At 43.3% G+C, this 15,058-nt stretch overlaps 1 protein-coding gene across 3 annotated transcripts in view; it reads left to right on the forward strand.

The window, feature by feature from the left end:
• Positions 1-155: 155 nt before the first annotated feature.
• The window catches only part of SMARCD2 (SWI/SNF related BAF chromatin remodeling complex subunit D2), a gene marked incomplete at its 5' end in the record, with an annotated part of 29,797 nt that continues 14,894 nt past the window's right edge, over positions 156-15,058 (forward strand). For 2 of the 3 annotated variants that reach the window (XM_082197292.1, XM_082197293.1), the window contains 2 exons: positions 156-332; positions 13,761-13,948. In XM_082197292.1, coding sequence (XP_082053418.1) covers positions 156-332; positions 13,761-13,948 — 365 coding nt within the window. Of the gene's footprint in view, positions 333-1,947; positions 1,981-13,760; positions 13,949-15,058 lie in introns of those variants that run through there. The other variant, XM_082197294.1, reaches the window with a different exon arrangement.

Here is a 15,058-nt window from a genome sequence, read left to right on the forward strand (position 1 = left end):
CCCGGAGGAGGAGCCGGGCAGCTCGCTGAGAGCCGCCCCGCTTCGTCAGCCAGCCAGCCAGCCAGCCAGCGCCGCTTCCCTTTTTTTCTGTGGGGCGCGCTCGGAGCGCCTGACGGCCGTTGCCTCCTCTGCCGACTTCCTCACTTCGGCTCCCCATGGCCGGCCGCGGGGGGTTTCCTCTCACGCCGCCGCCGCCGCAGCCCGGGGGTCCCCCTCCGGTTGCTTCGGCGGCGCTGTCCGCCCTTCCTCCACCGGCTCCGGGGCTTTTGCGGGGACCCAGCCCGGCCGGGGCCACCCCGTACCGGGCCATGGGGCACGCGCCTCCGTTCCAGGTAAAGCGGGGGCGGCGGGGCACGTGCTCGCGCGTGTGTTGTGTGTTGAGCTGTTGTTGCGGGTCGTTCTCGAAAGTGTCGCGGAAGGAGCGCGAGGTAGAGGAGCAAGCACGTGGGGACGTCGGGGTTTCGAGACACGTGAAGGGATCGTGGCAGTTTGTGTGTGAGAGAGAGGGGGAGGGAGGGAGCAATGCAGGTGGGGGATACACGTGAAATAGCTAACTCCCTGGAAGGGAGACGTTGCCGTTCCAGGAGTCGGTCGGATATGGGGGTTCAAGGGGGGGGCGGCTTGCGGGAGGAGAAAAGGAACGTGTGAATGGCTGGGCATGACTGAGATCGGTGAGGGCAGCAGGTAAGAAGAGTTTTTATCTAAAAGGCCTCCTGGCAGAAGCGAGTTTAGGAGCTGTGCGTGCGGCTACACGGAGAGGGTCTGGACTGTATTTGGCAGAGACGTCCCCGTGTTGGGATGGTTGCTGAGTCCGAGAAGTTGGAGCAATATCAGATAGCGTCTGCTGAGACGGAAAGGCATTTCGGGGTTGTGGGAGAGAAGCAACTGTGAAACTTCCGGCTGGAATCTGAGTTTGTACTTTTTCTTTTTCTTTTCTTTCTTCCTCTTCTCCTTTTAAACCCAACATGTTTTGGTCAGGTTTAAGTTGCCTTGTTTAATGTACTGTACTTTTAATGTGTGGTGTGCTTTTAATTTGATATATTCTAGCCAGTTACAGTGGTACCTCGGGTTACATATGCTTCAGGTTACATACGCTTCAGGTTACAGACTCCGCTAACCTAGAAGTAGTGCTTCAGGTTAAGAACTTTGTTTCAGGATAAGAACAGAAAGCGTGCTCCCGCGGCGCAGCAGCGGCAGGAGGCCCCATTAGCTAAAGTGGTGCTTCAGATTAAGAACCGTTTCAGGTTAAGAACAGACCTCTGGAACGAATTAAGTACAATGGTGCCCTGCAAGACGAATGCCTCGCAAGACGAAAAACTCGCTAGACGAAAGGGTTTTCCGGTTTTTGCGTTGCTCCGCTAGACGAATTTCCCTATGGGCTTGCTTCGCAAGACGAAAACATCTTGCGAATTTGTTCGCTTTTTTCTTAAAGCCGCTTGAAGAGGCGCAGTTGCGACGGACCGTGCTTCGCAAGACGAAAAGACTCGCGGAACGAATTAATTTTGTCTTGCGAGGCACCACTGTACTTAACCCGAGGTACTACTGTAGTTTATGATGGCTTAAGTAGTTCATTTTAAAGTGTTACGTACCCTCAAACTCTCAAAGTGGTGCTTAAAATCTAAACATAAATTGGAGGGGGGACGGGTCATTGAAGGAAACTGAGGCCTTAGGTTGACACTCAAAAGTAGGTGTCTCTGAATGGAGGTGGAGAAAGTTTGCTATGCACACTGAGGGCTTCTCAATGAAATCCTATGTATGACTCCGGGAGGGATTTAGATTTCCAGCCTGTGAAAGTCTTGTAATGGTTTTGTGCAGCTGGAGGCTTGGATTGTGTGGAGATGTAGAAAGCGTACAATCAAAATGCTGGTTTTTGTTCTCTAAGCACTAGGTGTCACAACTAGCTATGAAGGCAGAGCTTGTATCTGTTGATTGAGTTTATCAGAACTTGATGTAAAGAGCCACATGGGCTTTCTTAAGCAGGTAAGGAGAAGAGCTTATTTATTGCATTTATATCACACCCTTTCCTCCAAAAAGTACATGGTCTACACACCCCTCCATAATCTCCATAACAACCCTGTGATGTAGGTTAAGCAAGAGGCAATGACTGGCCCAAGGTCACCCAGTGAGCTTCATGACTGAGTGGGATTTGAACCCTGGTCTCTCAGGTCCTAGTCTTACGCTCTTAACCACTACACCACACTGGCTTCCTAGAGTACTTGTGCTATAGAGCAGCTATATAAATTAAGTAGGTAAATAAATATAGGGAAAGCATAATGTCACTTAGAGAAAGATCTGAAATATTTTCCTTGAAGCTTGAATTTGTACTTTTTGGCTTGTGGCTCAGTCTGGAGCAGAATTCTCAGCCGCATTCTGCTTTCCCCACCACCCAACCTTTGATTATAAAAGTCTTTATATATTAGAAGAGTTGTATTCTCAGCAGTTCTTGAAGTAAGGAGATAGTATTACAATCTTAGGTGGCAGACTGGGGAGCGGGGGAGGGAACAAGGACACGCAGCAATAATGACAAAGGCGGAGGGACTTCTGGAGGTTAAAAATATTTTGTTGGTTTAGAGAAGCACACTATGGGTACATCTTCAAGACTGACAGATGTAGATCAGTTGTCCCTTAATGCAGCTTAAAGCACTCTCCTGTGCTTCCAAATGGGATGAAAAGAGTGCCAAGAGGGATTTTGTCCCATGCTTTAAAAGCATGCTGCAAGCATAAAAGTAGGGATTTTAGTACATCAAGCCTGTACAATTTCTAAACCACTAATCTAAATGCAGCCCACCAGCAATGCATAGCGGCCCTCCAGAGATTTGCCAAAGTACCTTGTCCTACTCTGTGCTTTCAACTGCAAGAACTGGCGTGGTGTAGTGAATACCTGCCTGGCGACAGTACATGGGCATGTGGGGGGGGGGCTGCATTCAGCTTGGTGGGCCATCAGTTGTGTAGGCCTGTAATATGTGTTAGTTGTTGTTAATACAGAATCAGGAAATGGTCGTTACTGCAGATTAATTTGCCCAAAATACAAAAGTATGGTCCAGGGTGCTCCTTTTATTTTTGATGCTTTCCTTTTGGAATTGTGTTAGTCAATTCCATTTTTCAAAAGGCCAGAAAAGACGCCCAAAATCACCCAAGGGAATCAAAATAGCAGCAAATAAAGTAGGAAAACACCATATGGTTCTCTATACAATGTTTTTGCATTACAAATGTGTTGAATAAAACACTTTTTAAAGGGGGAAATTCCTTTACAAATCTTTTCAGTGCCCATGGCTAAAAGATTTCTTCCTATTTGAGATAAGTCAGTAGGACCTGTTCATAAACCACCTAAAAAGGTAAAGACTTGTCATTCAGACAGTCACAGTTTTTGAGGTCGTTTTGATCTGTGCTGTCTTATCTTAGGGGGAAAAATTTGGCTATGATACTAAAAGGAAAATACTGTCTTGTCTTCTATATCAGCACTGTGTGTGTGTTTCACACACAACTACATAACTGCTTCACAGAGCAATCCTATGCATGTTTAGACAGAATTAAGTCTTACTGATTTTGTCGGGACTTGCTACCTAGAAGGTATGCACAGGGTTGCAGCCTTAGTTTGACAGAGTCAGTGTGGGCCACAGGGTCAGTTGGGCTTGGATTAAAAGACCTTGATTTCAGTATTTGCTTCTTCCATTAATTCATTTTGCAGTCTTGGGCAACACACACACACACTGAGCCTTAGTTCCTCTTCTGCAAAATATAAATTGTAGGAGTGAGCACAATACAGTTGGTACAGAATTTAGCAAACTAAGGATGCAATATAAATTTGTAGTAGGCCAACTATTATTTGCTTCATTTTGTTTGAATTATTTTCCTATACTGTAATTACTAGTGGTATTAATAACAAAGGATCTTGTGTTACTTTAAAGACCAACACATTTGTTGTGGTGTAAGGCTAAAAGCTTTCACGTACCACAGTCTATTTCATAAGATGCATGAAATGCAGTCCTAAAGTGGCAAGCATATCTACCCATGGTTGGCATGGGAGTGAAGTCGATGGAATAAAATGCAAAAAGAGCAGTGACAGTTACCTAAAAGCAAAATAATTGTAGTGACCAATTAACTAGGCAGTGTTTGTGATAACACAGTCATCCTGACATTTGTTAGCTAATTAGAATATACAGTGTGTTTCTTTTTTAAAAAACCACAATCTTGAGTCAAGCCCCAGGTGGCAGGATTGAATTGCCTGATAACTCAGAATTCAGCAGTTTCACACTGAACATTCAAGGATAGCCACCTTAAGGTCAGTTAAAGAGTATTCTGATAGGTTAAAATGTTTTCTAACTGGTTTGTGGATATTGCCATTTCTGATGTTGGATTTGTGTCCCCTTATTTTGTTGAATAGATATTGAACTGTTAGTCATGTGTAGGATGCAAAAGAGCATTTGTCCAGACACTTGCAACATGCAGATTTGCATTGAGACTGCAATAATACTCACCCACTGAAATAATAATTTTAAAAAAGATTAATGAAGTTGGACTGGTACCCAGGAATAAGACAACCTAAGGCAGCTACTTACCAGCGACACCAGGCCACAGACACAATCACAGGGTCCAGACTCTGCAGCAAACATGCCAATTGTGTCATCATACCTTCCCAGGAAACACTGTTATAGGACCTAATAATAATCCATAATGTAATGGGCTCATTCATTAGCTCAGCTTCTGATGTGATATATGGCACCAGCTTTTTCAAGTAATGCTCCTCTGAATGTTTATTGCAGTCAACGCATTTTGGAGTGGAACTTACTTCTTCAGGAGTAAACTTAAGACTGTTTGAAGCAACTTACACAAATATTGCCGCCTATCTGGCACCAAAGGAACGATTTTCTTATGGTGCCAGATAGGCACCAATATCTTTGTGTAAGCTGCTTCTGAATGTCTAAGCTTGCTCCTCAAGAAGGAAGTTCCACTTCAAAATGTGTTGACTTAAGGCAGCTTACAGATAAAAGCAAGAACCGCTAAAACCATAGAAGAAGCAATGATTAAAAAACAATTAAACATGGATAGAATCTAAAACTATATACATATATAAAATATATTAAAACCGTAGTCTATTAAAACCAAAAGTAATAGTAATAGTGCCTAAAAGTCTGCTAGGCACTTCTGCAAAGATAAACAGGTATTTGTTTGAAGCAACTTTCATACAAAAGAAAGAAGGAATGGCAGAAATATGCACACAGTATCCCAGTTCATGCTTAATGGTAAGCCATTGTCAGAAATAAGCCATGAGTTACTGTGGACAAGCAGTGCAGGTGCTGGCTGCTCTGTTGTTCCCACTTTGCTCTGCCCTGTCTGCCTCCAGGAGAAACAAACCACAGTGCTTGACTTAGTGTTATGTGTGAACTGACACTCGTGGTTGGTTTTTCCAAACAACCCACAAGAGGAAGCCAAAGTTTGTTCATGGCTCACCACCACTATGGTTTGTTACTCCTGAACAAACCATAAGTGCCCAGTTCACCTAACGCCAGGTGAAACTTTGTGGTTTGGTTCTGTCAGAGGCAGAATGGGATTGGTTGAGCTATTATGCTCAATCTTTGGATCAGAAACTTTTGTTCTTAATAACTTTGTTTTGGAAAAATCCTTGGTACATGAGGATGTTTGTGCGCTTTTAACATTCCTATGATGTGGGGACTAACGGACAACAAAAGTGGATCTTCTGAGCCCTTATGCTTGAAAAGATAATTATATTCCAAGGCTGGAAAGATAAATACCCACTACCCATTACTCAGTGGTGTGAAGATCTTACTGCCCTTTCTGCTTTTGAGCATATATTGTGCCCATTTATATATCATATCAATTCTCTATATTAATATACCACATTTAGGAATAGTGGATTGTTATTGTGGCATTGTGTGTTTTCTTTCTGTTATTACTTTTTTAAAAAGAAAGAAAGAAAAAAGAGCAGCAACTGCCAGCAGACTACTCCTTATGGTAAGCCATGGTTTATTTCTGACCATGGGATAGTGTTGTATGCTTTTGAGGCCAGTTATATGTTCCAAACTCTACAACCTGCTTTCAGTTATTGTTGTTTTTACTTAAAAGAGAGAAACACTTTAAACCATGAAGCAATTTAAATTATGTAATATTGTTTTAATTTTAAAATAATACAGAGTAGATGAAAAAGTATAAAGTGTTTTGATGGAGGAAGAATGACATGGAACGAAAAAGATAGAATAAGAGTTCTGGGGACTTATGAGTAGCGTCGGATGACTGAATGAGTTCAAACTAAAGCATTATGGAAGTAAAATATAAGGAGTTGCTGAACTTGTGCAGAGCTTGTATAGCAAGATTATTACCTCAGAACACTGAAGGTAAGAACCGCGGGGTGGTATCCAGCCACATCATACCTGGAGCACACCCACTGAAATCAGTGGACTTATGTAATTTCAATACCATTGATGTAAATGGTTCTGTGCTGGGTATTGACTTGGTTGGATATTGCTAATTACGAACAGCCTTCAAAACTGGTAATCAGGGAAACAAGACCTGCATTTTCAAAAAGATAGCTCAAAACATTTATGTATGAGTGTTGAGTGGGCCATTTGAGTCTCCAGATGTCCTCTTGTTGATAGGACTGGAGAAATGTCCATAATGACATGTCTTGACTCCTTGTCTCAACCCTCAAAATAATAATATTATACACACACACACACACACACACACACACACACACACGTGTGTGCAATGTGGATCTATTAGACACCTAGGAATGACAGTCCTTCTCTGGAGTTGTCTGCCTCCTTAAAATAAACCATTTTGTGTTGGGGTTCTATTCCTCCCCACTCCCACTGCCCATAAGCCCATTCTGCCCCACTCTTCCAGGTCCTAAAGGACCCATGTGTCAGCAGTTGCACATCAATTGGACACATGCAAAATGGTCACCACCTTTACAGACAAGTAAGAATAGCTCCCCACACCCCATAAACCCTTAAAATCACATTGTCTTTAAGCCCATATTCGTTTGTAAAAATTGCAGTGCCAGTTCCTTTTTTATGTTATTTATTTCATTCAGAAATAACTTTCTGACTACCAGAGATCATGGGTCCTCCCCCAAGATCATCTGAATCAACACTGGTTGCTGTTAGCTTAACTCCAAGCAAAATCCTAGATATGTCCCAATAACTTTCTTTTGAGAGTATTGAATGAATTTAAGATTTGGGTTTAACTTTTCCTCAAAAAAGCATTTTTCTGTATTATGACACTGCAGTTAGCATTCAGCTTAGATGGCACTTTTTGTAGTACACTGTGTGGTCTCCTTTTATGCTTGCATCCCATCATAATGTGAATTATTGTGCACGGGATACTGGGGTAAGGGACTGGACTTAATGGCCTGCTGATCCCTTCCAGCCCTATTCTTTTGTAACTGGAACTGGCTTCTCAGCAGTCTCTTCATGCTGTGAAAGTATTAACAAAGACCAGCAGACAAGCATCCCTAGTGGTTAGAATTTGAGGACATTGGCTTAGTTGTTGCATCAATTTCAGACAATGGGAGGTACACACTTTGTGAATATTGGGTGCATCCCATGTGAGGAGTGCTTGCTTTGCATTTCAAATGAAGACAGTTTCAAAAGTCTGGTGTAGATTTTTAGCAGGGAGAGAAACTGTGCCTTCAAGTCCCTGCACTTCCTTTGGAGGTGGTAATGCTTTTGTAACAAGGAAGCCGGAAGCAGAAGCAGCCAAGTACAGCAGTTTCAGCAAGTATCAGCCTGATGAACCTGCTATGTTGTGCTTTGCAAGCCTCTGACTAGAGGGATGGAGCAGGAAATAAATGTACTACGTGGGATAGGGAAGATGAATTAGTACATGCATTAGGGAACGTTTCTGAAGGCATGGGTGCTTCTTGAAGCCTTTAACAGAGAGTATTTGCATATTTTCATTATGAGGGCCAGACATATTTTTTAAGTCCCAGCTGAAATTCACAAGATGCCGTTCTGTAAGCAGAATCTTGGAAATGCATTTCGTTGGATGAGTTTTAAATATGACTCAAATGTTTGATACCATACACAAGTGTCTAGTGGGCTAACCTTTTAATGTCAAGTATTTTATTACTCGCTTTTCCCTTCTTTCCTTGGTCTTCCTGCTGTGGCTTTGGATTGCATTAAACCTGTGAAAACCGTTAATGGCAACTGAATGCTGACTCACCCGTGTTGCTACTTAAGTAAATGCACAGGGTGGCAATTAGATTAGATGGCAATTATCAGATGGCAAGCAGAATCTCTGGCTGTGGTTTTGTGTTGGAGAAGGACTGAGACTTACCTACCATGGGACTGGCATGTTATTGCTGTGTAGATGCACCTTCTAAGGAAACTTCAGCATAAACCACTTTGTGTAAAGTTTGTGTTCAGTGTCTTTCACACTTTCTAACAACTTGCAGATGAAAAGAAGAGCTGTCTTGTGTACTAGTAAACTCCCTGTTCTTCCATCATTGATTACATGTTCCAGAGACTAGAGGGAGAAGGGGGCTGAAACCGTAAGGACACTCTAGAATTTTTTCACAGGCTTCTTCAACATCATTCCCAAAGACAAATGAAGACAGCGCTGTATGAGAGACGGGTACGGAAAATAGAGATTGTCCTCAGTAATCAGGGGCAGTAGTTTTCTTTCTGTGCCTTTTAAATCCTATCTCTCCCCACTTTCCCCCTGTTCAGTGTTTTCAATACTGTAGTTCCACAGTAGCTGTGCTGTCATATCAGATTCTGTGCTTGAGATGGTATTTGTGTGTATGTGTAGTTTTACACAGAGAGGAGTGGACGAGTGACTTACGGTCACCTGCAGCCCTATGATTCTGTGGCCAGGAAGGACCACATTCTAAGCCAAGGAAATGGTCCTAAGCATTTGCTGTAATCAGAAACTTGTATAAGAAAGTAGCAGCTCTTTAAAACTGCAGATGGTTGTCTTAATTCCTTGGGGGAGATGTGGTGGCAATTGAGACCTGCTCCTGTCTGAACTGAGTGTTCCTCTTGGGGGTAAGAAAAAACAGGCTACAGCAGAACACGTAACTAAGACCGTTGTTTCCCAGTGGATGTTTGTGGTTTTGAACAATAACAAGCAGACAGATGTATAAATTGCCTATGTACGTATAATAGCCACATCTAAGCTACCTAGGCAGCTGTGCAGAATAATTTCAAGTTCATAAAATTATAGGAGACCATCAGATTCATCTTCCACAGAACAAGGCAGAATCATCCACACACATCTTGCTATGTGTCAACTCTCACATTCCATATTACAAGGAGAAAACAAATACATTGTAAATGGTTCAAGCAAGTAAGTCACACATTGCTGGGAAAGGTACATATGCGCTGGCACATCCTTTCTCTTACTGTTTCTAGAATTTCATTTGACCTGGGAAGGTTCCCCCCTCCCCCAAGTGATAGCAATTGGAGCCATTTCACACGCTGCACAGTTTGCCACATTATACATTCATTCAGCTTACCTATCTGATGCAGATGTTTGCAAACACATGTTTATCACACTGACAGTATACATGTTTAGATGCACACTTAAAATTTATTGCATGTGCCCCTAAAATTGAAATATGTGGAGAGGCTTTTTCCTGCTCGTGACAGAAAACCATCTGCAAAGTCTTCCCAAGGAAATTCTTTCATTGGTGTGGAGGTATGGGATCTCAGCAGGATTTCACAGAGCGTGACCCTTGTGTAGCAAATAGGAAAAGTTGCTTTTTAAAAGCGTGTGGATGATACAAAAGGCATCTATCGTAAATGACCACTTCGAAGGGTCCGGTTGCCTTTAACTATATGAATGTGGGCAGTGATGTAGCTGATAAAAGAGAGGGTGAAGAGAGAATGTCGCGTATAAAATGGCACAGCCAAGCAGCAGCGGAGTAATGAATATTGCTCCATTTGTTTGAAGAATGCTGGGGATTAACTGCACGCCGTCCTTTTCCTCAGCCAAAGTCAACACTGGCCCAGAATATGTAGTAATTGATTAGAGAAAGGAGGGAAGAAATAATTGTGTTGAGGGAGGAGCCTCTTGTTAAGAGGGGCAGTCTGGGAAATTGTGAGGATGCTGGTTATTTATGAATCTGCTTGCTAGAATTGAACCTCAAAGGTCCTTGGAGGGGTAACTTGGTTGTTCGTAGCATATTAACATGCTTTATAAATCTTTGGTAGTAACTGGAGTTTATTTAACAGCAAAATAACAGTCCAGAGACTCATAGACCTGTGTACATGCTGCAATTTCTATTTGGGAAATCTGCAAGGAAAGTGATTCCACAATCTCTCTGGGCAACTTATTCCGTCACTGACTTGGTGCTCCTGTAGTTTGGAAGTTTATCTCCAGTTGCAACCTATATCTGCCTCTTGGTGCTTTACAGCCATTGCCACTTGTAGCATGTTTCACATACATTATCGTCGTAATTTTTATGACAACCTTGTTAAGTAGGCTAATGTTATTAGCATCGCTTTTCGTAGAGTCTACAATACCCCTGTTGTAGATAGAAAGGAGGAAGGGAGCCGAAGCTGAGACCGTGTGGCTTAATCTGACCCACAGAGCGAATTTATGGGCGAGGTGGGATTTAGTTAACTGTGACTCCCTCCTGCCTCACAACATTTCAGATGCTTGCAAACAGTCAACATATCTCCTTTCATCTTTGTTTCCATAAGTGAGCATACCCATTTCCTCCAGCAGCCTTTCTATGCATGACTTGTCTCCTGCCTGTTCTCGTGCTCATAATGTTCCCTTTGAATGTTTTTCTCCAGTATTCGCTGCTGTGGGCAATCCTTTCACTGTTGGACTTGTATGGTGCTGCCCAACCCCCTTTGCCTGAGTTCTGTTTGGGAGTGGCAGTGGACTGGAGGCTCTGCCTGGGCCTGCTGGGGAGGGATGAAATGTTGCCCTGCTGGCTTGGTGGCTTTGGCAGCTGCGTTAGCTCCTTGGCAGCAGACGCTTGTTTCAGATCCCACAGGGCAAGGGAGTGCAATCCCTTCTGAAGCAGGCTCAAGAGGGCAGGTGTGTATGTGTGCACATACACAATCAAATGCCCCTCAAAGGACTTAATAAACAAGCCCTGCACATAGGTAACCTGAGCTAAGTGCAGCTGTGAATCATGGCAGATCCAGCATGTGCTTTTCCAATCAAATTAGCAGTTGCCCCCAGATGTCGGGTTGCTGAATTCAGTCCTAGACAAGCCTTTAATAATTACAAGGGCAGGAGAAATGTGAGCAGTGTAGCTTCTCTTGATAATGAGCCCAACAGTTGGCAGAGTTTCTCCTTTTTATGCAGTTATGCATAGAGCTATTAAGTGTGGAAGAGCCAAGTTTTGTCTGGTGATCCTGGGCCTAGCCCTTGGAGAAATGGCTCCATGGGGTACTGGTGGGAAAGAGTGGCTCAGAGACTCTGCCATTAAAGTTGAGGATGACAACAGGCAAACTTACCTAAATGTAATTTTAAGTGCCAGCATTTTTGCTTCTGCTCTTTAAATCACCTGGCAGTCCTAGATTGCTGCCTTGCAGGACATCTCCGGGAAAAGAAAAGACTAAGGAGTAAACCCAAACAAATCTGGAGTGGAGTCCCTAAGGCGGTTGGATGGTATCTTGTCATCTGGGCAGCCCAGGACCTCCATACACACTGCCAAGGCCATGCATAGGCAAACTCGGCCCTCCAGATGTTTTGAGACTACAGTTCCCATAATCCCAGACCACTGGTCCTGTTAGCTAGGGATGATGGGAGTTGTGGTTCCAAAACATGTGGCAGGCCGAGTTTGCCTATGCCTGACCTAGGCTGTCCCAGGGAGGTTGCTTCAGTACTGCCAAAGCAGCAAAAACAACATGGGAGGCAGCAATTATGAGTTACCAGTCCTTGCAGCCGTAGCAGGCATTGTGATTCTCCAGCAGTTTGACTTCACCCCCAAGGTGCACTCCATTGTCTCTTGAAACAGATGGATGCCAACAAAGTCTTAGACAGGGTACAGCATGCAGACAGTGACCTAATTTGCATATAATGCTAGACTAAACCATAGCATAGTGTTATGTGTGAACCCTACCCGGAAGCTATGGTTTGTTTACCACCAGCATACCTTGGTCTGAAGCTATTGCTTGTTGGCTTATGGGACTTTGGTTTGTTTTAATGAAGACTTAGGGTCATGTGCCTCGGTAGAGCAGAAAGTAAAAAAGCTGATCCTCACTAGGTGCAAGAAACAATGGGTGATGATCAAGGCTGGCCAAAATCTGTGGTGGTGAATTACAATGTTTTGCCAAATGACCCAAGTTTGTTACAAACACCTGATGTGATTCTGCTGTTTGACTTGTGTAACATACAAAAGATCCTGGTTGTATTGTTATCCTCTGTTAGTATGGTTGGCAGTTTCTATTGTGCAAATGTTTCAGGTGAGTTCAAAAAGCTTTGGAATAAGTCTCTGCAATAGTAACTTATAAAGTGCTATAGAAAGTTGAAAGTGCTTTGTGCATGTTCCTGGGATTCCTTAAAGTATTCAGAGTACCTAGGTCAGTATTACACACATACTGCAGGCAGGCTACTGTTGACTTTGTGGTTTGAAATGAGATTTGAACTGGGGTTTTCCTAGTCCACAGCTCAGGCTCTTAGCCAGTGTGCTACACCCACAGTATGTGCATCTCCAGGGGTTCTATGGGAATGTCTAGGCAGTGGAAACCTGTAAAAGAATCTGCAGAGGGGCCTCTCTTGTGCAAGAGGAATCATCTCACTTGTTAGGTAGAAGGGAGGGTCTTGCCTGCAGTTTTTGTTTGGCTTTGGTTCAGTGGCAATGTTCTTGGGACACTGGAAAGTGTTAAGGGTGTGAATGTTTGTGGAGGAAAGTTCATCTGAGTGCATTCAAGAATAGTAAAGCATTTTAGACTTTTCTCCCCAAGTGCTACCTGAAACTGGAGCTAGAGGGCTGTAGCCTCTTGCACTCACCTTTCCATACCATCCACTAATCCATCATTAGGCGTAAATTTTGTTTTTATCTGATCAAAACAAGTTAATCTGAGATTCTTAAATGTGGGTTAACGACCCAACTGATTATTCATGTTCTTATATTTATAACTGTACCACCAGCAGCAGAAAGCCACCAGATGTGCCAGGGGGAGGGGGCTGAGGTTGTTCTTCCCAATAGAAAACCACTTTTGCTCCATTGTCCATGTAGGCCACCAACTTAGATTAGAGGTTGTCTGCTTCCTCTTTCATGTCACTCTTTTGAGCACATAGCAGCTGGGCTTGTCTGCTAAATTCAGGAGAGGGTTCCTATACCTCCTCCTATACACAGAAGGATGAATGCTGGAAAGTGCAGCTTCCCCTGGCATATCATGGTGATGTGAGAACTATACCTACCTCAAATGTTTGCCATCTGTACATTCTTTAATAGCACAAAGTAAATGTGGCAAAGGTAAGTACAGCTGTTACTTAGCATTCTTGCAGTCTTCCATCATTTCTTCTCTTCACACTCGTCTGTACTACAAACTTAAAGCTGGTTTAATTGCCATGGATGTTCAAGAGCTATAGTTTCATAAGAACTCCATGAACTCTCTTTAAGGTGCCTATCTTTCCTCTCTGTCCGTGATCTACATTCCCAAGCGGTTCTTTGGAATACCATTAAAACAGTTTGTGTTTTTAATGTGGCTCTGCCTGTTGCACTTTGCCCTGCTATGGGAAGTAGAGTGACTTCAGCCAAGCTGCTGCCAATGAACTCTGGTGCGTACAGTGCCTAGTTTCCTAGAATGTCTTTTGTTTTCTCTTGCCAGCGCCCTGGGATTCTGCCTGGTGGCCGGATGCCCATGGCAGGATTGCAAGTGGGATCCCCCTCAGGGCCTCTGTATGGATCACCTTCTCCAATGAGACCTGGAATGCCACAGTCCATGATGGATCCGTTCCGGAAGCGCCTGCTTGTTCCACAGACCCAACCGCCTCCATCACTATCCCAAAGGCGAGGGTAAGTGCATATGTGTCTAAGTGATTTGAGGGGGGTGAATGTAGAATATAGGGTGAGACTGTATTGGTACTATTTGCAAATAAGATCAATTACATAGCCATGCTGTCTCTACAACATACGTAAAGTAGCCAGCTCCCATTTTTCATTAGACAACTTCCAGTGTCTCCACACACACACACACACACACACACACAACTTTACCACACCACTGCTTAATATTTTGGGTTTGCGTTCAAGAAGAGAGATTGTTTTATGTCCCTGACCCCCCTTAATAACCACTGGTAATCCCCTCTCAGTCCATTTTGGAAGTTGATTATATTCCTGGCTATTGTGGTATGCTTTTGCAGTGAGATCCAGAAAAAACTAAGAAATTCCAGGGTGCAAAAGTGTTTCCTTGTTGATTTAACTTGTTAACTGCAGTACAGAGTTTAGAAAGAGCAAAAATACACTTCTCAGCCAGACAAAACAGAAGGGATTGTGCAGATATTGGCTATTAGCTGACAGGCTGAGCGAATACCAAAAAAATGTGCTATGTTGGAGCTTACCAGACCTTTTGGTATCTAGAACAAAGAGGGTTGTTGCAAACCATAAGATGCTGGTGCATATTGAAACACACACAGCAATGTTATCCACTAGCCATGTGTCAAGATCATGGTGCAGTTTTGGCTAGCTGTTATGAGGTATATTCATATAATTGTTGGCACCATTCATTCCAACACCTTGTATCTACCAGATGGTGGGTCTTGACTGAGGCATTATCACATTTATACCAAGTGCAGATCTAGTGGTAAAAATATAGTGCTGATATTACTCTTCACTCCTGCATCCTGGTTTGTCCTCTAAGCCTGACTTGACTCTGGTCTTGACTTCCAATTTTATTCCTCTGGTCTCTAGGCTCTTGATGGCTTGCTCATCTCTAGTTACTGCCTACACTTGCTGACATGCAGCCCAGTTATATGCATATATACTTGGAATTAAGTCCCACTTAGCTCATTGGGACTCTCCCAAATAAGTGTGTGTAGCATTGCAGATTTGGCAGCAGAAGTACAAATGATACACAGGAGGACCAACAAAATCAAATCTGATTATTTGGGCACCAAATTAACAACC

This window comes from Podarcis vaucheri (genome assembly GCF_965113315.1).
Source record: "Podarcis vaucheri genome assembly, chromosome: 13".
NCBI classification, from domain to species: Eukaryota; Metazoa; Chordata; class Lepidosauria; order Squamata; family Lacertidae; genus Podarcis; species Podarcis vaucheri.